This window comes from Callithrix jacchus, chromosome 8 (genome assembly GCF_049354715.1).
Source record: "Callithrix jacchus isolate 240 chromosome 8, calJac240_pri, whole genome shotgun sequence".
Taxonomy (NCBI): domain Eukaryota; kingdom Metazoa; phylum Chordata; class Mammalia; order Primates; family Cebidae; genus Callithrix; species Callithrix jacchus.
Window position 1 is genome coordinate 6785731 of NC_133509.1, and position 25448 is coordinate 6811178.

The following is a 25448-nucleotide window of genomic DNA, read 5'->3' on the forward strand; positions in this document are numbered from 1 at the left end:
ATATGATAGCTAAGAAGTGGCACATTAATGAAGCGCCGCTACAGGGGTCTTTTCTGCTCCTGTCACCGCTTAAAACTATCAGATGGTTCGAGGGAGGACATGGAGGCAGCCACCTAGCTCAGCAGAGACACGGAGCCCACAGCAGCGCCCTCCGGAGCCCTAGGCCGTCGCTGCCACCATCCGCGCCGGGACCCGGCAGCCGAGCTGGGCCGCTCGCTGGACGCCCAAGGAGCGTCACGGACCCGGCGGCGCTGAACTCAAGAGCCCGGGTTCGCGCGGAGTCCAACCGGACCCGGACGCTGCGCGCAGGGTCCACGCTGAGGCAGAAGTCCTGGATGCGGACGCGCAACTTGAAGCAACTTTAAGGTGAGCAGTTCTCTGTTACTTCCCTGTCCCCGGTTCTTGCCCCAGGTCCGACTTACTTCCCGGCTACCCTCGCGCGGTTCGCCGGCTTCCCCCTTCCTCACCCCCGTGGCTGTGTCCCATTCAGCCCGCAAAGTTGCAGGCGAAAGAGCGCGGGCGCGGGCTGATCCAGAGCCGCAGCCCCCACCCGCCGCCCCCCCGAAGCCTGTTACTCGGCTTGGCTGACCTCGTGGTGTCTCTGTGCATCCTCGCTACCTTCCCTTATTACCGCCCCCTTCCTAGATCCGAGCCGTCCGCCGACCCGCGCGGACCCAGATCCAGAAGAGGGCGAGGAAGAAGATGCCTCGGCCCGGCCGCAACACGTACAGCGACCAGAAGCCGCCCTACTCATACATCTCGCTGACCGCTATGGCCATCCAGAGCTCGCCCGAGAAGATGCTGCCGCTGAGCGAGATCTACAAGTTCATCATGGACCGCTTCCCCTACTACAGGGAGAACACGCAGCGCTGGCAGAACAGCCTGCGCCACAACCTCTCCTTCAACGACTGCTTCATCAAGATCCCGCGGCGGCCGGACCAGCCAGGCAAGGGCAGCTTCTGGGCGCTGCACCCCAGCTGCGGGGACATGTTCGAGAACGGCAGCTTCCTGCGGCGCCGCAAGCGCTTCAAGGTGCTTAAGTCCGACCACTTGGCGCCCAGCAAGCCAGCCGACGCGGCGCAGTACCTGCAGCAGCAGGCCAAGCTGCGGCTCAGCGCGCTGGCGGCCTCGGGCACGCACCTGCCACAGATGCCCACCGCTGCCTACAATTTGGGCGGCGTGGCGCAGCCCTCGGGCTTCAAGCACCCCTTCGCCATCGAGAACATCATCGCGCGGGAATACAAGATGCCTGGGGGGCTGGCCTTCTCCGCCATGCAGCCGGTGCCCGCTGCCTACCCGCTCCCCAACCAGTTGACTACCATGGGCAGCTCTCTGGGCACCGGATGGCCACATGTGTATGGCTCCGCGGGCATGATCGACTCGGCCACCCCGATCTCCATGGCGAGTGGCGACTACAGCGCCTACGGCGTGCCACTGAAGCCACTGTGCCATGCAGCGGGCCAGACGCTGCCCGCCATCCCCGTGCCCATTAAGCCCACGCCGGCCGCCGTGCCCGCGCTGCCTGCGCTGCCCGCGCCCATCCCCACCTTGCTCTCGAACTCGCCGCCCTCGCTCAGCCCCACTTCCTCTCAAACAGCCACCAGCCAAAGCAGCCCCGCCACCCCCAGCGAAACGCTCACTAGCCCGGCCTCCGCCTTGCACTCGGTGGCGGTGCACTGACCCGCAGGAGCCGGGGCTCCCCCTCGCTCTCCTCCCACCACCTCACTCGCCTTCCCAGAATCCCAGTCCTGCCCGCCGGAACCCGGGACCGCCACCCTAACGTGTCCATTTCACCTTAGGCCAACCCGCCTTGCCTCAAGAGAACTTTGTTTTGGACCCAGGAGACAAAACACAAACTTGCAGATGGGGTGGGAGGCGCGTGGGAGTTGTCCTCGCCACCCACGACAGAGAAGGCCGGGGCCACCAGAGCCGAGCCATCCCCTCCCTGGGGCCCCGAAACCCCCTCCCATTTGACCGGTGGGGGAAATCCTGCCACCCGCTCTTCGCCGAGAAAAGCGCGTCTTCCCTCCTCCGCCCAGATCAGCGGAGCTCTGAACTCTGCGCAGTTTCTAGACTAGAGAAACTGCCTCAGAGGTTCCCTGGAACAGATTCCCCCAACCCCCTCCCCGCCCCCCGAGAGGGCTGCAACCGCGCAGGGGAGGGCCGGATCTCTTTACGTCTTGGAAATCTGCAGCAAAAAGGAGCCACTAATCTTCCTACCCTACTCGCCTCCGCCCATCCGGCAGGGGCTGGGCAGACCACCGCTTCCCGGGGTTGCGGCCCTGCCTCCCGGGCTTCTGCGGAGATTTTGTTGTTGTTTGGGGTTTTTGTTTCCTTCCAGAGGCTGCCAAGCTGAGAAGGCGACGCTCGTCCTCACGCACACAAGCAAAACAAAACTAAAAGTAACCCTGTATTGTTTACAAGGCGCCCGGTAATATGTAAACGGTGAACTTGAATCTGTCTTGCTAGGCGGACGAACGGGCAAAGCCCACATTATAAGTACCTGTTGTAATGTGAATGTTTACCCTTTATTTCTGGCCAGGTTTAGGGGAGGGAAGAGGGAATGGGAAAGTTAACTGGGATGTTAACTTTCCAATTACTTAGAGACCTTTTTAGCTATTTATTGTATTGTTGGAGGAAAAAAAAAAAAAAAAAAGGAAAGAAAATGAAATAAGCCCAAACCAAGAAAGCATCAAGGGCAACCCTGGAAGAACTTAGATAAGCTGACTGGTAATGAAGGGATGTCACCGGATCGCTCTCCCACGGACAAGTCTTTCTGTTTGCTAGCAGAACTTTTCCAAGAAGCTAAAGGGCTGCAAAGAGATGTAAATACTTGTGAATAGGAATGATTATACACTGTGTAAAATGCACTTTTGTTTGCTGTATTCCTTTAGAGTCTTAGATAATTGGCTGGAAAACGAACTGTTGTTCTGATGTGACCTGCTTAAGTTAAGAAAAAAAAGTCGTAGTGTCATCAGAGCTGTACAATTTTTACTTTCATTTTCCCTCCCTTACAGAATTAGCATGGCATTTTAAATATTGATGTTGTGGTTCTCAGCATGCCTGTTTTAAAACAAAGGATTTTAAAAAAAGGTGTCTACATTAAATTATGACCTAGTCCAAATAATATTTTCTCATTAAAATATGTAAATTCAAATTTTAGTTTTGTGTGTTTTTGAAGAGTTGCTACAAACAATAATCGTACAAACGATGGATGCATTGCTTCCCTAAGCATGCTTTCTGCAGTACACTGAGTAATACGCCTTTTTCACATCATGTGAAAACAGTCAAACCTCCTCTTATGCACTTGCAGACTGTGGGAGATATGATTTAAACAGGATTTTGGAGGTATTTGTGTATAGGGAAAAAGGAACAGACTATTTCTATTAAAGATCAGGTGCACAGGTGCAGTGGTGAAAGAAAACTGTTTTTGAAACAATAAGTATATGTATTTTTGTCTACATTAAAATATACATTTTATGAAATACAGCACTTCTATAAATATAAGGCTCATGTAGAAATCAGGCAAAAAATATGGAGACTTAAAAAGCAAAAACAGACTGGCTTACTCAGTGCTTATATTCTGACGCATCTTATTTAGTGTGACTATTCGGTTCCCCGCGCCTTTACTATAGCTGTTAAAATTTTTTAAATAGAAATTACCTAAAGGTTCACCTTCATGTCAAGAAATCTGTTCACTTTGAACTGAACAGATTTCTTTCACTCCTTCCTCAGAAAATAATGCTTCATGCATTTACAGACGCAAATGAAGTCCCTTCAAATGCCTGACTCTAAGTATTTGCTTTTCTTCATATTTTTGCAGAGAATTAAAATTTGCCAAGAATTTATGGCTCAAGGCTAACTGACATTTTATTGAAAGGGTCACAATATTTCCAGAGTGAGATGTGTATTCAACTAATGAAGTTACAAGACAAAGAGAAACTTAAATGGTGATTAACACTTCACTGTGTAAAATGATTAAACAAGAGACCCTTGTGCAACACAGAGAAACTCACTTAGAAACCACGGTCACTGTACTTCATAGGAGGATCCTTAGCACCTGCGACCGTTATATAGTTAGAGGACTACCTGGAAATCAACTCGGGATTAATGCAAAGGGTAATGCATCCAGTTCTGACCATTTTTTAAAAAGAAGGATCCCACACACAGCCAAAAAAAAAAAAAAAAAAAAAGGTGGAAAATAAATGAAGCATTGGACTGATTAAAATGCATGAAGGTACTAAAGCTCGTCAGACAGGGGACAACTAAACTCATTCATCAAGCCCAATTCACAATTATATCAACAAGATCAGCTAAAGAAAGCCTGGAAAACTTAACCACCCTGAGCTAGGAAACTCTGAAAACTTTGTTCTCAACAAGCACATATGCATTTTTTAAAAAAATTAAATACGTTTTCACAGTTTCCTGCTAAAGAAAATTAAGGCCATCTCTGGAATATGCTAATCTCATTGAATTTAGCAACATGAATTCCAGCTGGGGGTGAAGGAAGTCTAAAGGGCTAACATGGGCCTCAGACATTTTCTAAATCATCAGCTTAGATAAATGTTCCTCTTATCAGAGGCACTAGAATTCAAGATAAGTGATGTGCACATAGGCACATTTAATACCCAGAGGTAAATAAGATACAGATCCTATTTCTGATTTTTAGCAAAGGAGAGATTTCAACTCAGTATTTGAAAACGCTCTTTTCAGCTGGTAAGTTGGTCATGGTGTATTGCAAAGAATGAAATGCCCTCCTTTCACAAATGCAGGCATCTTTTCTCAGACAAAGTTGAATGAGTAAAGTAAAAAAATCCACTGATGATATTTTGACCTTGATCAGAAATCCAAAGGCGGTCCAAACACACATGCCTCCACCCTACTTCATCCCCGCCTCACCCGCCAGCTTTGAGACTTATGCCCTGTTTAGCTGAAGTGCCCCACAAATAAGGAAGTTTATAACTATGATACCTTCAATGGCTCCCTTTGTCATGTTAAATCTTTTCACCTGGCTCAAGTCCAAAGTCAATACACACAGTTTTAAAATAAAACTGGAAGAGACAACACCGTGGAGTGGGAAGGTGTCTATGTGGGACCTGTCCTGAGAACTGAGATAGGTGATATTATTTTCTATTTTGGAAATTCAAGCAGTATTATTTCTTAGATTTAAGGTTTTGTGTTTGGAAACCTGGCTATTCTGTTATTTTTGTTTTTTTACATGACTCTGCATTCAACTGAGTTTTTAAACAGGATTCTCTGTGATTTGAGGAAACGCTTACACAACGAATGAATTTCATGCACTTTCTCAAGACAGAAGCTACAGAGGTTCTCAATGTTTCTACCACCTGATTTGGGGGTTTTGAAAAGCCTTAGTGGTGCTAGAAAATGATCATCAAAATGACTTCAATATTTTAGCAGTGAGATTAATTCCTTTAAAGGGATGAGAACATTGAGGGTCTTGGAAGCATAAATATGGCCAGGTGCTCAAGATGGATGAGGTGGCAAGCAGGAGGGAGGAAGCGCCCAAACCGAGGCTGCAGACAGTAAGATTTACATTCGTTTATGCAAGATTGGGGACACTGGGGGGCTGCAGAGTGCAGGGGTGAGGAAAGGGTTTACACTTCTGCAAATGAAAATGCCCTTTGTAAAAGGTATTCAGCTAAGAAACAGAAAGGATCAGGATCTATTCTTAAATTCTTAATATAAATGTCAATTAATTTTTTTCTCCTAAAAGCCACATATGCACAGAGACACCCAAACAAAAAAAAAAAACACAAAAACAACCCAACCCACCGGCTGTGAAGCCTCAAAGGGGATGCATTTGTTTCGTTTAAACTAACAACAAATTATCTAATTAATATGTTTCAATTACAGCATGAAAGGCACAGTCCCTGGACCGCCCGCCGTGGAGGCACAATAGCCCCAGAGCCCACTCTAGGAATTTACAATAACTTCACATCTGTTTCTTTATTTTCCACTTTTTGAGTCTAAAACTCCTCTCAAGATTACTTCAAACCACGGCCTCAGTTATGAAATATGTCCCCGTGTTAAGGGGGATGAGACTTTGCCCACGGATGCTTCATTTGCAAGCAAAAAAAGTGAAAGCCCATTGAAGAGCATTAAACAAATATATTAGAATTCTGTCACTTTATGCAATTGAGTAGATCAAATGAAGGGTCCCGGCCACTTCATTCACTCTCATTCACTCGAATAGAGAATGCAAAGAATAGCAATCCGAGACTGGGCCACCGATGTAGATTTAGCTCCTTTTTACTGGGAGACAAAAAGGCTGAATTTTCACAAACACATTGCTGACTCGGGGACTAGGAAACCGGCACTGGAACCCCTTTGGAATTTAAATTCATTTTATCTTCCTCTCTCTTTGGGGGAATCTGTTTGCACTACAGTGCAAGATGCAGCAGGCATCCTCTGGCTTCTGAAAAAACGGGGGAGGGGACGAAAGTGAGTCCGGGCAGGCAATGTGGGACTTGGGAGTCTCAAGGAACTCCTGGTGATCAACAGTCAGGTCTGAGATAGTAAGTTTACTTTAAACAAACCTTTACCTATGTCAAAATAAACATCATTACATCATGCACATCTCCAAGTCTACCTCCTTGCTCTGTTTGGATTACATGAACGGCTTGGTTTCAAAAACCAGAATCACATCCGGGTCAAGTTTTCTTCTTTCAGCTAACATATCTGGACTTTGGTGTCACAACAGGCTTGATCGCTGAGCTTGCAACCTCATCTCTCCCCTCCCCTCCTCTCCTCTCCCCTCCCTTCGCCTCCCCTCTGCTGTCCTCTCCTCTCCTCTTTCTCTTCTCTCTCTCTCTCTCTTGCACACACACACACACCCCACTTTCTGCTAGTTACCCTATCTGAGCACGGTGATAGTTAAACAAGTTATGTTAAAACCAGGAGAGGATGGATACTCTTTGGTTAGAATTTCCAAGTCAGAATTCTCTTACATTTTCATTTTTCATCCTCAAAGGAAAATAAGCCACATATATCAGGGTAATTGAGATAATCTTGTGGGGATACTTTTATCTTTTGTCTTTGATGATTGATGTTTTTGTTTTGGTGAACTTTGTTGACTTTTACCTAGCAACATTGCAGAAATCTCTCAGTGACGACTACAGGTATTTCTAGAGCAGTGAAAGAAAAATTAAAGACGTAGACATCAGTTTTCAAGACGTGATTGCAGAGGAATAAATCCATTTTTCTCAAACTTGAAGTTAAAATGAGATCTGATCTGAGGGAGAATGTATTTGGAGGGTTTTCTGTCGTGGTTTTAAATTCTGTCTGGTATTATTGCCAGCTACCTTTAACATTATGTTAGCTTCAAGATTTATAAGGTCATATTTGACACTATTCTTCATTTAATTCTTGGGATTGTGCCTGGAGCTGGGAATAAGACTAAGAAGGGGAACAGGCTCAGACCTCTAGAAATGAAGAAAAGATGCTGGAAAAATAGTTGGTTGTATATAACCAGAGGCTATCAAGCTCTCTGGAACTGATGATAAACTAATCAGAGATTAACCGTGAAAAACCGTCGTTGGCTAACTAAAAGCTTCCTTGGAAGATTTTTCCTTCTAGAACATCCTCAAGAATATTTGGACAAAGCATTCTTTGGGGGTAACCTCCTTTTGCCTGTGTCTGCAAATAACTGATGTCAAATCAGTTGCAGTCTTTTGAAGGAACCAACTCTTGGAGCATTAATTAGAGCAGATTAAGCTCACAGATAAAACACATTCTTTGAGTATCTGTTGTTTGGAGACATTGTGATTCTAATTCAGGCTTTGCAACCTGAATATTTTTATTTACTCAGTTAATTTCTCCCCATGAGTGTTCCCTGTTAACTGGTTTTCTAAGGTATACGGTACCGAAAGAGCTGTTGGTTAGCAGAAGTAATGGTTTTCTAACTCTGGTTTGCTGCAGATTTCTCTCTCCTTCATGAAATACCACATATTGGTAATTCCAGCACATGACAGCATATAGAGGAACAGTTCAGCAAAGGATCTTAATTTTGCACCACTTAGAAGAAGCTTAGTATTTATTAAGTAATATCTAGAGTGTTTTGCATTAATTAGATCAGCTCCTTGGAGAGACATTACAGCCAAGAATGGTTTCACATAACAGGAAAACTCTGAGCATCTGAACTTCCCCACTAAACCTGCTATGGTGAAACCAGAGCTGCAAATGTGTGGCTTGCTTGGAAATACCAACACATATTTTATTTATTTACATACATTTGATATACTAAAAGACTCTGTATAACAATAAAACAATCATTGACAAGTTCCACATCACTCTGGGTGCCGGGTAAGCTACGAAAAAATTAAAAATTAAAAAAAAAAAAAGCTCAAATAAGGATTTGTTTCAAGATTCTTAGCTTGATTTCATATGGAGAAAACTGCCACATGGGACCCAACCCTCCTGAATGGATTTGTCAGACTGAACCAAGTATTTCTATGACTGCCTAGAAGATGCAAAATTGTGTTCCCATTCTTGCGTTGTGTGTTGGTAAACAGAAGAAGGGCAGGGGAGAGACTGAGGGAGAACAGGCAAGGATAACATCTTCTGTCAGATTAGTCCAGATCACATCTAACGAAGAACAATTGAGGACTGAATGATTGAGCGTTCTGAAAATAGTCCTGTTGGTTTAGCTTAGGTACGAATGCTATGGGTTTGCTCCAGGTGTCAGTAACTGAGAGCGTGGACTGAGATTAAGTTTCTGCTGTGATATTAACTTTATAAAATTAAAACATGTGAAATGCATTTAAATTTTCTTGTGGATGTTATTGGCTTACATAAAAGAGCACCCCTCACATAAAACAAGAAAATGAAAATGATTAACTTTGACATAGAAATATAAACAGCAATTTGATTAATTATAGTGCTAATTATTCTTTGCTGTGTAGCCAAACATTATCCAATTCTTAAAATGACAGATGCTGAATAAATCATGTAAAATAATTACTTGGAATTTCACTGCAATGAGAAATGGTGCAGTTTAGGGGGAGATTTATATTGATTTCTAAGTATGTAATTGGTTTTGCTCTATTCTATTTCATTTAGAAATTTAGTTTCTACTGTAAAAATACTTCATTATAGAAATATTTTATATATTTTGCCTATGCATATTTTTAAATCGTTTATTCTTTTATTATTTTTCCATAGTTATTCAATGTAATACATTTTTATATCTTGCTTTTCTCCAGCATATCATACACATTTTCCCATCTAGCAAGATACTTTTCATAACCATTGATTTTGAAGGTTGTATAGTATACCACCGAGTGAATTTCTTTGGGCATTTAGAATGTTTTTAGGATTTGTTTATTTTTGCTAATACAAAAACTATTGCAGTTAACATATTCTATACCTAACTAAACGCTAGTTCCAATTATGTAAAATAAATTAGCTTTAGGCATATTAAATTCCTTAAAAGCTTCCTGCAAATTCAATAACATAATTTAACAGGATTTCAGCTTTCGCTCTCATGTCTCCATTGCTATTCGCCCTGCACCCAGGAACCCAGAGCAATATTGGCTCGACTTGGAATCAAGAAAGCACCGAATGCTAGTGTGAGAAAGGTCCTTGGAGATTCCAGGTACACCAATACCTTATTTTACTGCTGACTCCCTCTGATACGTTCACTGTCTTATCTGCAGCCCAATAATTCCACAATACCACAGTCAGGTTCTAAAAGTCAAGTAAAGCAGAAAAGTTCAGTCCTACCACAGATGCCAGACAAATGTAGCTAACAATAAAAAATCATGAAAGTACTGAAATGGACAAAATGAAGACTTTATCTGATAACGTGGGCGCACGTGACTTTAAGGCAGTTCATGTTGCTTGGCACGCCGTGCCCTTTTAAGTGGGTGTACGGGGCAGTTTGTGCGACTAGAGGGAATAGTCATTGCTTAACCCCAGATTTCAAGAGAAACAGATCCACCTTGAATTGGAATCATTTCTTTCTTTCTTTTTGGAGACAGAGTTTCGCTCTTGTTACCCAGGCTGGAGTGCAATGTTGCGATCTCAGCTCACCGCAACCTCCGCCCCTGGGTTCAGGCAATTCTCCTGCCTCAGCCTCCCGAGTAGCTGGGATTACAGGCGTGCGCCACCATGCCCAGCTAATTTTTGTATTTTTAGTAGAGAAGGTGTTTCACCTTGTTGACCAGGATGGTCTTGATCTCTTGACCTCGTGATCTATCCGCCTCGGCCTCCCAAAGTGCTGGGATTACAGGCGTGAGCCACCGCGCCCGGCCTGGAATCATTTCTTAAGTTTCTCATATCTTCACCCAATATGCAAACAGTATTCCAGACAGACCGCCTTCAGTCCAAAGGGTTCGGGCCCACAGAAGATGTTGACCAATTTATTTCTTTGGCTGCTGTGAAATGACTAATTCGCAAGAAGGGAGATTGAGGGGAAGGGGATGGCAAAGCACGTAAGGAATCTGAACTTCAGGCTTTGTCTCCTTGTGTGGCATTCTGTTTCGACCTTTCTCATGTGACACTTTTGTGTCAGACTTCCCCACTCCAGGTTCTTGAGACCTTATTTGTTTTCAATAAGGCGGCTTCGGCTGGGCACAGTGGCTCACGGTGGCTCACCTCAACACTTTGGGAGGCTGAGGCAGGTGGATCAGAAGGTCAAGAGTTAAGACCAGCCTGCCCAACATGGTGAAACTCCATCTCTACCAAGAATACAAAAATCAGCTGGGCGTGGTGGTGGATGCCTGTAATCCCAGCTACTCAGGAGGCTGGGGCAGGAGAATCGCTTGAACCCAGGAGGCAAAAGTTGCAGTGAGACGAGATTGTGCCACTGCACTCCTGCCTGGGCAACAGAATGAGACTATAAATAAATACATAAATAAGATGCTTCACAATGTGTGAGGCATGACACTGGCACCCATCTGTGCTTGTCAGTTGGAACAGATAGAAGAGAATAAAGAAAGATAAGCATGAGAAAGATAAGACTTTCCCAAAGTCTTCAAACAACCAGCCACCATCTTCTGAGCTGATCATTCCTACTACTGTAAGTTCTTCCAAAACCTTTACTCATTTTATCCTAATAACAACTTTATGAAATAGGTACTTTTTTATTATGCCCATTGTACAGATGGGAATATTGAGGCACACGGCATTTAGCTAACTTGCCCGAGGTTACCCAGCTCGTAAGTATTATCTACACCCTATGGACTCTCAATAAAAGTTGGTTTAATATAAACACACTTTCACTAAACTGCATTTTCTTCCCAAACTGTCTTCTATTTAACTCTTTTGGGGGAAAGAAAACCTTCCACAGAATCGTAGTCCTGTATTCTAGCTCACAGCAACTTTTGCTCATAGTCAGATCATGTTCCAAAACTGTCACAGTGAAACATCTCCACGCCCCTCCTTGGAAATGGACCTCAGTATAGATCGAACCAACCTGGATCTATACGTCATGATTAACTTAAATCTCCCCGAAGTGAGGGAAGCTACATGAAATCTAAGCGGGGATGCATTCTTATCGTCAGAAGAAACTTACCAACCTGAGTGCTTTGTTCTTCCCTCCCCGTCTCTGTCAGATCACAAAATAAATCAGAAGGGGGGGAAAAGTACCATGTTTTGCACTTTTGATGTGATTTTAAAAAGAAGAAAAATGGAAAGAAGGAAGAAGCGGGATGATATAACTTTCTAACTCAGTAAATATAATCTCTTCTGTTGTTGATAGAACCAAATATTGAGCGAATCAACATTTGGTGTTTTCTTTTAATGCTCAACCGTCTGTAGTGGTGCCTTCTTAAGTATGCTGGGTACTCGCATAGCTTTTTCAGTCAACTCTCAAAACGCTGGCAATTGTATGTTTCCACAAGTGTGCATTTTAAGAAGGTTGTATGTCTTTGTGTTTACTGTCCCAACTCTAGCCTCCCTTTTGACCACTGGTCTCAGTTCTGAGTCACTCCTGAGAAGCAGCTTATGCTCCCAACTTGAGTCATGCACAGCCAGTTTGCTGTGTCTGAAAGTCTCTCAACCTTTCCCTAATAGAGCTGCGCTTTGGTATGTGTGTTTGGGCTAGATAAGGCTATTGAGACTCACTCAAACTTCTTGTTTGTCTCATGCTGGTTTGGTGGTTGAACTTGCCAAGTAAGGGTTTATACCTGGCACTGCACATGATCCTTCACTACAGGAGGTCCTGAGGCTATTCCTCCAGTGGCCAAGCTTAGATATTGGAGCCACTACAGCTGACTGCATCTTTAAAGATGTATACAACTGCAAAGACTGTTGTACCTTTCTTTCTACTCTCTTCTACTTCCATCTGAATTTCTTTTTTGTTTTGTTTTGTTTTCTTGAGAAGGTGTTTCCCTCTTGTCTTCCAGGCTGGAGTGTGGTGGCATGATCTTGGCTCCCTGCAACCTCTGACTCCTGGGCTGAGGTGATTCTCCTGCCTTAGCCTCCCAAGGAGTTGGGATTACAGGCACTCACCACCATTCTCAGCTGATTTTTGTTATTTTTAGTAGAGACAGGGTTTCACTATGTTGGCCAGGCTGGTCTTGAACCATGACCTCATGATCCACCCACTTTGACCTCCCAAAGTGCTGGGATTACAGGTGTAAGCCACCATGCCTGGCTGTCACCCTCCCTACAAATATAAAAATAACTGTTCTCATTGGTACATGCCAGTAGTCCCAGCTACTAGAGAGGCTGAAGTGGGAGAATCACTTGAAATCCAGGACTTTGAGAATGCAGTGACCTACGATCATGCAACTACACTCTATCTTGGGCAACAGAGAGACCCAGTCTCTTAAAAAAATAAGTAAATAAATTTTAAAATGAAATAAAATATATCTAGTGTTATTTCTGTTTTCCCAACTGAATCCTATTAGAGTGTTTATGATCCTGGATCACGTAATCAGCACCATAAATGTCTACTCAACTGATACGTACTGAACAATGGACACAGGTGCTCAACTATGCTGGGAATTGGGCAATAGGGAGGTAGTTACAAATATACACCCAGCAAATCCTGATTTCCAGGAACTTACCATCTAGTAAAGAAGACATACATGGAGAGCAGGCCCCAGTGAAAGAATAGGTTCTTTGAAAGTTCTGAGAAGGAAGAAGAGAAAGAGGAGGAACAGATGGCCTTGAGAGGATTTGGGGTTTAAGACTGGGTGAAGACAAATAGTTCAAATTCAAGTTTACCAGCACAAGGACTTTGAGTGGCATATCTGGCAGATAGTGACTTTTCCCACTTGGTGGAAACAGACCTGATGGTTGAGACCAGAGGGAGGTGAGATTGAGTGTGTTACAGGACCAACAGGTTCACGTGCTTGCTGTGTAGCAACAGGATAATATGCGGAGACAGCAAGGGTTGCAGCAGAAAAAGAATTTAATGATTTCAGGGTGGCCAAGAAGGAGGTAAGAGGGATAAGAGGAGACAGACACTCAACTCTATCTCTCCAAGGAGCTTTGGGCTGTTTTTTTTTTTTTTTTGAGACAAGAGTTTCGCTGTTACACAGGCTGGAGTGCAATGGCACGATCTCGGCTCACCGCAACCTCCGCCTCCTGGGTTCAGGCAATTCTCCTGCCTCAGCCTCCTGAGTAGCTGGGATTACAGGCACACGCCACCGTGCCCAGCTAATTTTTGTATTTTTAGTAGAGACGGGGTTTCACCTTGTTGACCAGGATGGTCAGGGTAAGTGACAAAATTATCAGGACGTAGAAACCACATTCTTTGGTGAGTCATCTTCTCTTGCAGTGCTTCCGACCAACTGACATCAGTAGCTTCATTGACAAGCAGAACCTGAAAGCATATCTCAAGTGGAAAACAGCATTTCACAATGCTCAAGCTGTTATCTGTAGAGCAGTTAAGGGGAACTATAATCTAGGGTCTCTGTGATTCTCAGGCAGCAAGCAAAGAATTATTAGGAAGCAGGTTAGAGTACAAGCTGACCTAATTATTAATGTTGAATGCTCTACAAACATGGTGCATTTTCATTTCTCCCAACTTCTTCCCTGATTAATGTTTATAATGTTTATAGGGATAATTTCAGGTGAAGACAGTAGATGGAAGTTCTGGAGGCCAGAGTGAAGAGTCTGTGGAGCCAGTGTAGACCTCAGGAGATTTATGAGCAATGAGGCTCATAGAAATGGCCTCACATAGCAGGAAGATAAGAAGTAATGAGAAGGTGGATGGAGAGGGTGCAAGCCCCATTCAGTAGGACACCTGAATGGATAAGAGTTAGGCTTTCACAGTTCCTTTCACCCAATACTAAGAACTCTCTCTCTTTTTTTTTTTGAGACAGAGTTTCGCTCTTGTTACCCAGGGTGGAGTGCAATGGCGTGATCTCGGCTCACCACAACCTCCGCCTCCTGGGTTCAGGCAATTCTCCTGCCTCAGTCTCCTGAGTAGCTGGGATTACAGGCATGCGCCACCATGCCCAGCTAATTTTCTGTATTTTTTTTTTAGTAGAGACGGGGTTTCACCATGTTGACCAGGATGGTCTCGATCTTTTGACCTCGGGATCCACCCGCCTTGGCCTCCCAAAGTGCTGGGATTACAGGCGTGAGCCACTGTGCCTGGCCTAAGAACTCTAATTTCTTAGATGCCCACTGTGTATGTGCACTGTTTGATTCGTGTAATTCTTTTTTAATTCTCATATCAACCCTATAAGGCAGCCTTATTACACACATGGGGAAACTAATACCTAAAGGAGCTAATACATTTCAATACATTTCCAGATGAGTGGCTGACTGAGATTCAAATCCAGATTCTACCTGACTCTAAACCCAGTGTTCTCGCCAATCTAGTCCACTGCCATTGTAACATACAGCATGTCCTTCAAAGATTGTTTATTAAACAGGAACTGCTGAGGCTAACGTGACGTAGAAGGAAGTAATGGTGAAGTAATTAAGAACTGAAAGAAATAGATCAATGTGGAAGACATATCCCACAGACTGGAGGAAGTGATAACTGCCTAGATAGTGGGAGAAGAGGTGCTGGGCAGGAGAGGTAAGGATCAGAATAACCGAATGGCAATTGAGTTAGTCAGGACTACTTGGGTCGCAAGTAACAGAAACCCAACTCAACCTGACAGTTCTAGCAAAAGTCCCAGAAAGGAGTCTGATTCTTTCTCTTTGGGTCATCACTATAGCTAAAGAGATCTAGTTCTGGCCGGGCGCGGTGGCTCAAGCCTGTAATCCCAGCACTTTGGGAGGCCAAGGTGGGCAGATCACGAGGTCAGGAGTTGGAGACTGGCCTGGTCAACTGGTGAAAACCTGTCTCTACTAAAGATACAAAAAATTGGCCAGGCGCGGTGGCTCAAGCCTGTAATCCCAGCACTTTGGGAGGCCGAGGCGGGTGGATCACGAGGTCATGAGATCAAGACCATCCTGGTCAACATGGTGAAACCCCATCTCTACTAAAAATACAAAAAATTAGCTGGGCATGGTGGTGTGTGCCTGTAATCCCAGCTACTCAGGAGGCTGAGGCAGGAGAATTGCCTGAACCCAGGAGGCGGAGGTTGCGGTGAGCCGAGATCGCACCATTGCACTCCAGCCTGGGTAACAAGAGCGAAACTCCGTCTCAAAAAAAAAAAAAAGAGATCTAGTTCTCTGATTGGCCACATATGGGTCGTGTCCCATCCCTGGGGCCCAGGAAGGCAGGTCCACTACACAGAATTCCTGAGGCTGAGCAGGATTCCTTTGGAATGCTCACTATATAGTAACTCTAAGTTTCAAGCTTTGTTAACTAGAAATGAGATACCCTGGATGGAAAATAGCAAGTGGCTTTGGGAGAAAATGTTCGGTTTGGGAGAGGGCCTGCTGAGCTTGTACCAGCTCGAACAAAGATGTAGCCTAATCTTGTAGGTGTCCAGTCATGACCTGAAATTGCTCTCATGTTTTATCAATAAGTTTAAATCTTTTTAACTTTTAAGGTAAACATGTGAATTCTAGAAATTTTGAACCATCCATTGATTTCAAAAGTAGAGTGAAAGGGACGAGAAATTATGACTGAACTTACAGAACTTACATCCGAAGTAGTGTGAGATTTTTTTTCTTTGTGAATGCACAAAGTATTGGTTCAGGTAATACCATTTTCATCTTCTCTCCATAAACCTCATGGGTTTGTGGCATTTGGCTAAAACAAGGGTTGGCAAATTTCAGCCCATGAGCCAAATTCAGCTTGCTGCCTGTTTCCTGTGCTGCCTATGGACTAAGAATGATTTTACATTTCTTTTTTTTTTTTTTTTTTGAGATGAAGTCTCACCCTGTTGCCCAGGCTGGAGTGCAATGGTGAGATCTCCACTCACTGCAACCTCCGCCTCCCAGGTTCAAGCGATTCTCCTGCCTCAGCCTCCTTAGTAGCTGGGATTGCAGGTGCATACCACCATGACGGCTAATTTCTGTTGTGCTTTTAGTAGAAACGGGGTTTCACCATGTTGGCCAGGCTGGTCTTGAACTCCTGACCTCATGATCCGCCTGCCTTGGCCTCCCCTAAGTGCTGGGATTACAGGTATGAGCCACCGCACCTGGTGTGGTTTTTATATTTCTAAATGCTTGAAATAAGTCAAAGGACTAATAATAGTTTGTGACACGTGAAAATTATATGACATTCAAACTTCAGTGTCCATAAAGTGTTATTAGAATATAAGCATATTCATTAATTTACATATTTTCGGTGGCTGTTTTGGGTTGCCGAAACAGAGTGAAGTTGTGTCAAACACCGCATGGCTTTGCAAAACCTAAAGTATTTATTCTCTGACTCTTCAGGGAAGAAGTTTGCCAACATCTGAGCTAAAAATGTGGCGTATGAATTGGCCCGTGCGGTTTTTACTATCATACCTACATTAATGGGAGGGTCACTGAGCTACAAATCTGGTAAAAGGCCAAGATAAAGTCTAGATTTTTATCAAGTAATCCATTTCATTGTCAATGTGAGAGCTGTTGATCAACTTATTCATGGCCTGTTACAGAACTCGGATTAGAAAGCAAAAGCGGGTCACGACTTTCAGTATACCTTTATATTTCTCTAGCTGCTCATGGGATCATTTCCTATTTTTACAGCCCGTGGAGTTTACAAAATACTATCAAACATGCCATTTGTTTGAACCAAAAGGTAAAATACTACGAAGTTAGCTTATGGTAAGACCTGACTTGTCTGGAATACAACATTTGCTAGGGATTAGTTGTTTAAAATATGTCATGATATGGTATGATATAAACAAATCCTTTAGGAACCACATTACTTGTTAGATAAAGTAAGCACGCCCCAGGTAGAATGAAGATTAGCTGGATGCCTTCCCAGCATCTCTTCTCACCTTTCCAAAACCCACAGTTTCAGTTTGGGAATGCATGAAGTAATAAGAAAGCTGCTGGGACCTAATGAAACTCCACAGCTTCTGCACGGCAAAAGAAACAGTCACTAGAGTGGATCAGCAACCAACAGAATGGGAAAAAATTTTTGCAGTTTGCCCATCTGACAAAGGGCTGATATCCAGAATTTACAAAGAACTCAAACGGATTTACAGGAAAAAAACAAACAAGCCCATTCAAAGGTGGGCAAAGGATGTGAACAGACACTTTACGAAAGAAGACATATATGAGGCCAACAATCTTATGAAAAAATGCTCATCGTCACTGGTCATCAGAGAGATGCAAATCAAAACCACATTGAGATACCATCTCACGCCAGTTAGAATGGCGATCATTAAAAAATCTGGAGACAACAGATGCTGGAGAGGATGTGGAGAAAAAGGAACACTTTTACACTGTTGGTGGGAGTGTAAATTAGTTCAACCATTGTGGAAGACGGTGTGGCGATTCCTCAAGGCCTTAGAAATGGAAATTCCATTTGACCCAGCAATCCCATTACTGGGTATATATCCAAAGGACTATAAATCGTTCTACTATAGGGACACATGTACACGAATGTTCATTGCAGCACTGTTTGCAATGGCAAAGACCTGGAATCAACCAAAATGCCCATTGATAATAGACTGGATTGGAAAAATGTGGCACATATACACCATGGAATATTATGCAGCAATCAGAAATGATGAGTTTGTGTCGTTTGTAGGGACATGGATGAATCTGGAGAACGTCATCCTCAGCAAACTGACACAAGAACAGAAAATGAAACACCGCATATTCTCACTCATGGGTGGGTGATGAAAAATGAGAACACATGGACACAGAAAGGGGAGTACTAAACACTGGGGTCTATTGGGGGGAAAAGGGGAGGGCCAGTGGGAGGGGGAGGTGGGGAGGGATAGCCTGGGGAGAAATGCCAAATGTGGGTGAAGGGGAGAAGGAAAGAAAAGCACACTGCCATGTGTGTTCCTATGCAACTGTCTTACATGCTCTGCTCATGTACCCCAAAACCTAAAATCCAATAAAAAATAAAAATAAATAAATAAATTAATTAATTAAAAAAAAAAAAAAAGAAAGCTGCTTCTACCAAGAAACCTATACTAAGACAATCAGTCCACTCTCAGGCACCGTGACTGGTCGGACAGGCAGATGCTCCTTAGTTGACTCTATCAGAGTGATTCTAAGAAATCTGGGAGGAATGCTTCAAAGGCAGTTGTTCTTTCCTGAGAGAATTGAGCAAAAAGTGGTTGGGAGTGGCTGGCTGCCCTTGAAGGAACCCCAGAGAAACTGCTGAGATGAAACTGACATTGCAGAAGCAAGAGTGGAGAGAAAGAAACAGTCCTTGGGACGTTATTGAGTCGCTCTCTAGGATGCTACCTGATGTACCTCAAGTTCTACCTTGGACATCTGAACTGTCACCAACCAGTAAACGCCCTTTACTCTCCCAGTTTGAATCAGGTTTTCATTTACATATGACTAAAACATATCAGGTAACAAAGATTCTTTTATTTATTCATTCATTCAAAAAACATTATGTGTCCTAGCTACTCAGGAGGCTGAGGCAGGAGAATTGCCTGAACCCAGGAGGCGGAGGTTGTGGTGAGCCAAGATCGCGCCATTGCACTCCAGCCTGGGTAACAAGAGCGAAACTCGGTCTCAAAAAAAAATTATGTGGGTGGTTTTTTTCTGACTCCAAATGTTAGTCTTTTCCAAACAACCACACCTGTTACCACAAATGAGTCCTGATCCAGACCCCAAGAGAGGGTTCTTGGATCATTCACAAGAAAGAATTTGGGGTGAGTTCATAAAGTAGAATGAAAGCAAGTTTAATTAGAAAGTAAAGTCTGCGTGTGGTGGCTCACGCCTGTAATCCCAGCACTTTGGGAGGCCGAGGTAGGTAGATCACGAGGTCAGGAGATTGAGACCATCTGGCCAACATGATTGAACCCCGTCTCTACTAAAATACAAGACACTACCCTGGCATAGTGATGCATACAGGTAGTCCCAGCTACTCGAGAGGCTGAGGCAGGGGAACCGCTTGAACCCGGGAGTCGGAAGTTGCAGTGAGCCAAGATCACGTCATTACACTCCAGCCTGGCAACAGAGCAAGACTCAGTCTCAAAAAAAAAAAGAAAGTAAAGAAATGAAAGAATGGCTATTCCGTAGGTAGAGCAGAACCGACAGCTGCTGGTTGGCTATTTTTATGGTTATTTCTTGATTATATGCTAAATAAGGAGTGGATTATGCATACATTTGCCAGAAAAGAGGCAGGGATTTCACAGAACTAAGGGCTCCTCCTCTTTTTAGACCATATACGGTAACTTCCCAAAGGTGCCATGACATTTGTAACTGTCATGGCGCTGGTGGGAGTGCCTTTTAGCATGCTATTGCACTATAACTAGCATGTAATGAGCAGTGAGGACAACCAGAGGTCACTTTCATCGCCATCTTGGTTTTGGTGGGTTTGGGACAGCTTCTTTACCACATCCTGTTTTATCAGTAGGGTCTTTAGAACCTGTAACTTCTGATACCAGTCCTGCCAGCTTCCTGTCTCATCATGTGTCTAAGATGCCTAAACTCCTGGGAACGCAGCCCCAGGAGGTCTCAGCCTTATTTTACCCAGCCCCTACTCAAGATGGAGTCACTCTAGTTCAAACCTCTCTGACATTTTCCAACACCAACTCTAACACTAACTACCCAGAGTTAGTGTAGACCCCACATGTCAAGGGTTCAATCCCACAAGACTGCCCCACTGTGGACACCAGCCACAAATGAGGTCCTCAGGTTACCTGCACTCCTTCCAGGCTGACTGCAAATTCAGAGTCCCCTCTCCCCCATTCTATAATGCACTAGAACAACTCCCTGGTTTATTATGAAGGCTAAAGTTCAGGACAGCCAACTAGAAAGGACACACAGGGCAAGGTATTTGGAGGTGGTGGGTGGGGTGCAGAGCATCCATGCCTTCTGTGGACATGCCACCTTTGCAGCATATCCATGTGTTCACCAAAGTGAAAGCCACCCAACGATGTCATCTGGGGGTTTTAATGGAGGCAGTAGGCCAACGGATTAAATCATTGATCATTGGTGATTCAACGTGATCTCCAGCCCCTCTTCCTTCCCCAGACGTCAGGATGTGAGACTGAACGTTCTAACCTTGTCATCACTTGGTTTTCTGGTCATCAGCCCCAATCCAGAAGCTGCATAGCCCATCCACCGTCCCCTGAGCCACCTCATTAGCATATAAAAGACAGTAAACTCCAAGTGTTTTAGGGACCCTGTGCCAGGAACCAGGGACAAAACCCAAATATGTTATTATTATTGTTGTTGTCATTTTCACACAACACAGGGAGCTTTGTTCATCCATTACTGCTATGAAGAAAGCAGGCTCAAAGAGATCTGACTTTAATACGCTGTCATCTTGGGCTTCTGCCAGTTTTCAAAATCCATTTCTGTTATCCTCCGCTCTGGAAAATACTCAATCTGTCCCTTCAAAGAACTCACTGGGGCCGGGCGTGGTAGCTCATGCCTGTAATCCCAGCACTTTGGGTGGCTGAGGCAGGAGGATCATTTGAGTTCAGGAGTTTGAAACCAGCCTGGTCAACATGGTGAAACCCTGTCTCTACTAAAAATACAAAAAAATTCCCCAGGCGTGGCAGTGCATGCCTGTAATCCCAGCTATTTGGGAGGCCGAGGCAGGAAACTTGCTTGAACCGGGAGGCAGAGGTTGCAGTGAGCCGAGATCGCACCACCACTGCACTCCCGCCTGGGCAACAGAGCAAGATACTGCCTCAAAAAACAACAACAACAAAAAAAAAAACTCACTGATGGAGAGAGGGAATAGGGTTGGGGAAGGAGAGCAGCAAACAGACATATGGAGTTTAAAGCAATGAGCTGTGTATTGTATCTGTCAGAATAACTGGTGTCCTAGACATTTAAATCATTTTCAATAGTGACTTCACTAATACAGGAAAGGTTCTAGTTTAGTTTGCACTTTGTATCCCTTTCCTCAGATAATCCCCGGATGTCATTAATTAATGATAAATTAATCACAACAAATCTATTCAACGAGATTCTTCTCTTGAGCTTGTAGTGTCGCTCTTCAATATCCAGCTCATCACATTGCATATTTTACAGATTTTGAGATAAGCTCGAATTCTATTTCTCCAAAGCATCTAGGGATGTATATATCTTTACAGGTGTATCATTTTTTAAGCAAAACATTTCCCAGTTTTGCAGAGTACAGTCGCTCATGCCTGTAATCTCGGCCCTTTGGGATATCAAGGCAGGCAGATCATCTGAGGTCAGGAGTTTGAGACCAGCCTGACCAACATAGTGAAACCCCATCTCTACTAAAAATGCAAAAAAATTTAGCTGGGTGTGGTGGTATACACCTGTAGTCCCAGCTACTCGGGAGGCTAAGGCAGGAGAATCACGTGAACTCGGGAGGTGGAGGTGGCAGTGAGCCAAGATCACACCACTGAGCTCCAGCCTGGGCAACAGAGGGAAATTTTCCCAGGTTTCTTACTTTTTAAATATTTACTAGAGTATGCAGCCTTCTGCATCAGAAAGCTGACTTCCAGGAAATCTTCAGCTTTGTCACTCGAAAGAGGATTTTTTTTTCAGTTCAACTTTGCCAGTAGCCCCTTGGATATACGGGATTTTGGGGGATGCCAGTTTCCAGCTGTCATGGCTGGGCCAACTTAGATGCTAACCTGCAAAAGACTCAGATGCTTGGGGTGGGGCGGTGTCAGCTCAGTTACTGACTGGGATATCCAAGAGACAAAAAAATAGGATGGAGTAATGGAAGTTTAACAATGGTGATGGCAAAGGATGTGTGGTTTAGTGAAAGGAGCAGAGTCTTAGAGCCAGACAGGTGCAGGTTCACTTACCGGGTGTGTCCCCCTGTCCCAACTACTGAGCACTTTGGAGTCTTAGTTTCTCCCTATGCAAAATAGGGGTAAGACTTTGCTCTTTGCTGAGATGTATATAGTAAAGGGGGTAACATCTGTATAGTGTTTGGCCCATGACTGGTGCTTGATAAATGACTGCCGTATTTATTTATAAGACGTGCACACAGTTCTATACTTGGTGATTGCTTTGAGACATTTCAAAACGTGATAGCTTATGTAGCATCCTAGACTGCTGAGGGCTAGGCCTGTGCCCTGTTTAGCACCTACTATGCACAAGTCCTGCAGGGCACACAAATCATGTGACCTCAAGGCAGGACTGTGGGACATTTAAATAATAGCGAAGGATAAAAACGATCATTCAACACAGCAGTAGGGACATTTGAAAAATAGAATCCAGGATGAATTACCAAACATATCAAACCGAGTGTTATGTAACTAAAAAGGAAGAGGAGCTGCAAACTGCTTCTGGCAATTTTAGTTTTCACCCCACTTTGGAAGTTGCGGAATGCTTCCATTTTTTTAGAGGTGGAAAAGAGCTATTTGGATTTTCTGACATCCTGTTTCCTAATGAATGGTCTTTCTGATTCAAAAGTTCCGTCAACACTCTCATGCTATGTCTCAGGGATGCAAAATCAAGGGGACAATTCTCCACACAAAACAAACCTCAGATGTCCTAGAACAACCCTTCTGTTCCAAATCTGGTTCTTATTTTCAATTCCAAAAACAACACGCAAGGCCTTAGAAGGCACAAACGGCTTCATGTTTATGCATGCAGCCCCGGAGAAGCTAGAATTTCAGATGCCTTTGATTACGAATCAATCGAAGAAAACATCTACCTAAAGTTACTTAACTGAAGAATCTGTTCTCCCTGCCCCCACCTCACCTCAACCCTAAAGAACCTCTATCCGGCATCAATTTACAGCAGAGCACTTGACACAACTTTATTGGCATATCTTTCTTATGCATCTGACCAATCAAAATGATAATTTAGACAAACTGGGGATGGCAGAGTGCATTATCCAGCAATATCTCATTATTATGCAAAAAATCAGATATTCACGGCAACTGTCTCATCTATTTATTGTTTGGTTACTCATCTGGAAATTTTAATACTTTCTTCAGGGGCAGGGACTGGCAATAAAAAAATAGACCTATATATCAAACCTTTAACTTCCAGCCATCATTGTGTGCCATAATACAGATGGAGTGGCCATCAGCAAGCTTTACTGTGTTGGTTTATTTTCTTTAGCAGAGAATGTGGATTTAAATGGGATGAAGCAACAAAGTCGGCTCAGGGCCGGAGAGCGCCGGGAACCCTCCATTTCCTTTGCAAGCAGAGATAACTGGCTACAGTCAGGTACTGGCCTCCCCAGGATGTGATGCGACTGAACACCTGCAAGGTCAGAAGGGCGAGTATGAGGGGAGGGAATGACGGTTGTTTCGTGGGAGGAATAAGGCCTCAGCATCTCAGAAGGGCAGTTCTTCCTCGTCCTTTGCATTTCTATGGGTTCCTTCTCACAAGCACGAAGCTTGCTGAATGCCAGGCACTGCTCTAGTTACTTTACAAACAATTACTTCTTTCACGTTCATCCTAGGCCCATATGGTAGGCACTAGTATTATCCCCATTGTACAGACAGGAAAACTGAGGCACAGGGTGGTTATGTAATTTGCCCACTTAGCAAGTGACGAAAGCAGGATTCAAAAGCAGGCAAGCTGGCTCCAGAATGTGTGCTCATAACCCCTCTAGCCTGCATGCCAGTTACACAGGACGGTAGTAGCTCCCTGCTTCTGCTTTTTATGTTCTGCACCAGAAAAATACTTTGGTGGGGAATAAACTGCAGGCCATCTGAAGGAGAATCATATGAAATACTTGTCAAAGATCAGATTCTTAGACACATATCAACCGATTTAGAAACTCTGCCTGTGAGATTCAGAATCCTGCATTTTTAACAAATTCCCTAAATGATCTTTAATCACATCCAAGTTTGAGAACGATCAAAATAGCTTTTCTGGACTAGGAGTCAGAAATTAATCTGCATTTAGGTGCCAACTCCACTGTTTATGAGCCTTATAATTTTGAAGAAATCTCTGAGCTTTCTAAGCCTAGGGTTTCTCATTTGTAAAACTAGAACAAAAAATATCTGTGCTGTGCACTACATAGAGTTGTTTGTAAGAATGAAATGAGATGAAGTGTGTGAGAAAAATCAGCAAATCGACAACTGCTTTCAAAGCCAGGTGCCGTGATGCATACCTGTAATCCCGGCACATTGGGAGGCCGCTGCGGGAGGATCACTTGAGCCCAGGAGTTTGAGACCAGCCTGGGCAACATTGTGATCTTCACCAAAAAAAATCAAAACCATTAGCCTGGTGTGTTGGCATGCACCTGTAGTCCCAGCTACTTGGAGGCTGAGGTGGGAGGATCGTGTGAGCCGGATTGTGTGAGCCAGAAAGTCAAGGCTGCAGTGAGCCATGACCGCGCCAGTGTACTCCAGCCTCGGTGACACAGCAAGACCCTGACTCAAACAAAACAAAACAAAACAGAAACAAACAAGTAAAAAGTCCTTCCAAATATGAACTGTTATTGGTATCTTGTTAATTTACGCGTACAAGACTTGTCTCCTCGCTAAAATTATCATCTCCTGGATTAACTATAGTTTTTGTCTACCTCATAATAATATGTCCCATGTTGAAGCTATCCCATAAACAATGGCTTAAATACATTTTTTTTTTTTTTTCTGAGACAGAGTTTCGCTCTTGTTACCCAGGCTGGAGTACAATGGCGCGATCTCGGCTCACCACAACCTCTGCCTCCTGGGTTCAGGCAATTCTCCTGCCTCAGCCTCCTGAGTAGCTGGGATTACAGGCACGCGCCACCATGCCCAGATAATTTTTTGTATTTTTAGTAGAGACGGGGTTTCACCATGTTGACCAGGATGGTCTCGATCTCTTGACCTCGTGATCCACCCGCCTCGGCCTCCCAAAGTGCTGGGATTACAGACTTGAGCCACCGCGCCTGGCCCCTTAAATACATTTTTAAAAATATGTAAGCAGGAAACAATAAAAAATAAAGACATATAAACAGATCCACAAAGTCAGCCCTATCTATTTTTTGCAGTTCTAGTGACCAAGGTTTCTGGACTCCAGAGTCCAGACAATGTCTCTACACACATTGTCCC

At 44.1% G+C, this 25448-nt stretch overlaps 2 protein-coding genes across 3 annotated transcripts in view; one reads left to right on the forward strand and one right to left on the reverse strand.

The window, feature by feature from the left end:
* LOC144577268 (uncharacterized) overlaps positions 1-25448 on the reverse strand; it is a 476463-nt gene that overhangs the window by 119994 nt on the left and 331021 nt on the right. The gene's annotated exons all lie outside the window — the stretch shown is intronic.
* FOXB1 (forkhead box B1) lies at positions 78-3157 on the forward strand. Its single transcript, XM_002753194.6, has 2 exons — positions 78-366; positions 646-3157. The coding sequence occupies exon 2, from the start codon at positions 703-705 to the stop codon at positions 1678-1680; it is 978 nt and encodes a 325-aa protein (XP_002753240.1). The 5' UTR covers positions 78-366; positions 646-702; the 3' UTR covers positions 1681-3157.

Coding starts and splice junctions, on each gene's coding strand:
- FOXB1 (XM_002753194.6), top strand. CDS start 703: ATGCCTCGGCCCGGCCGCAACACGTACAGCGACCAGAAGCCGCCCTAC.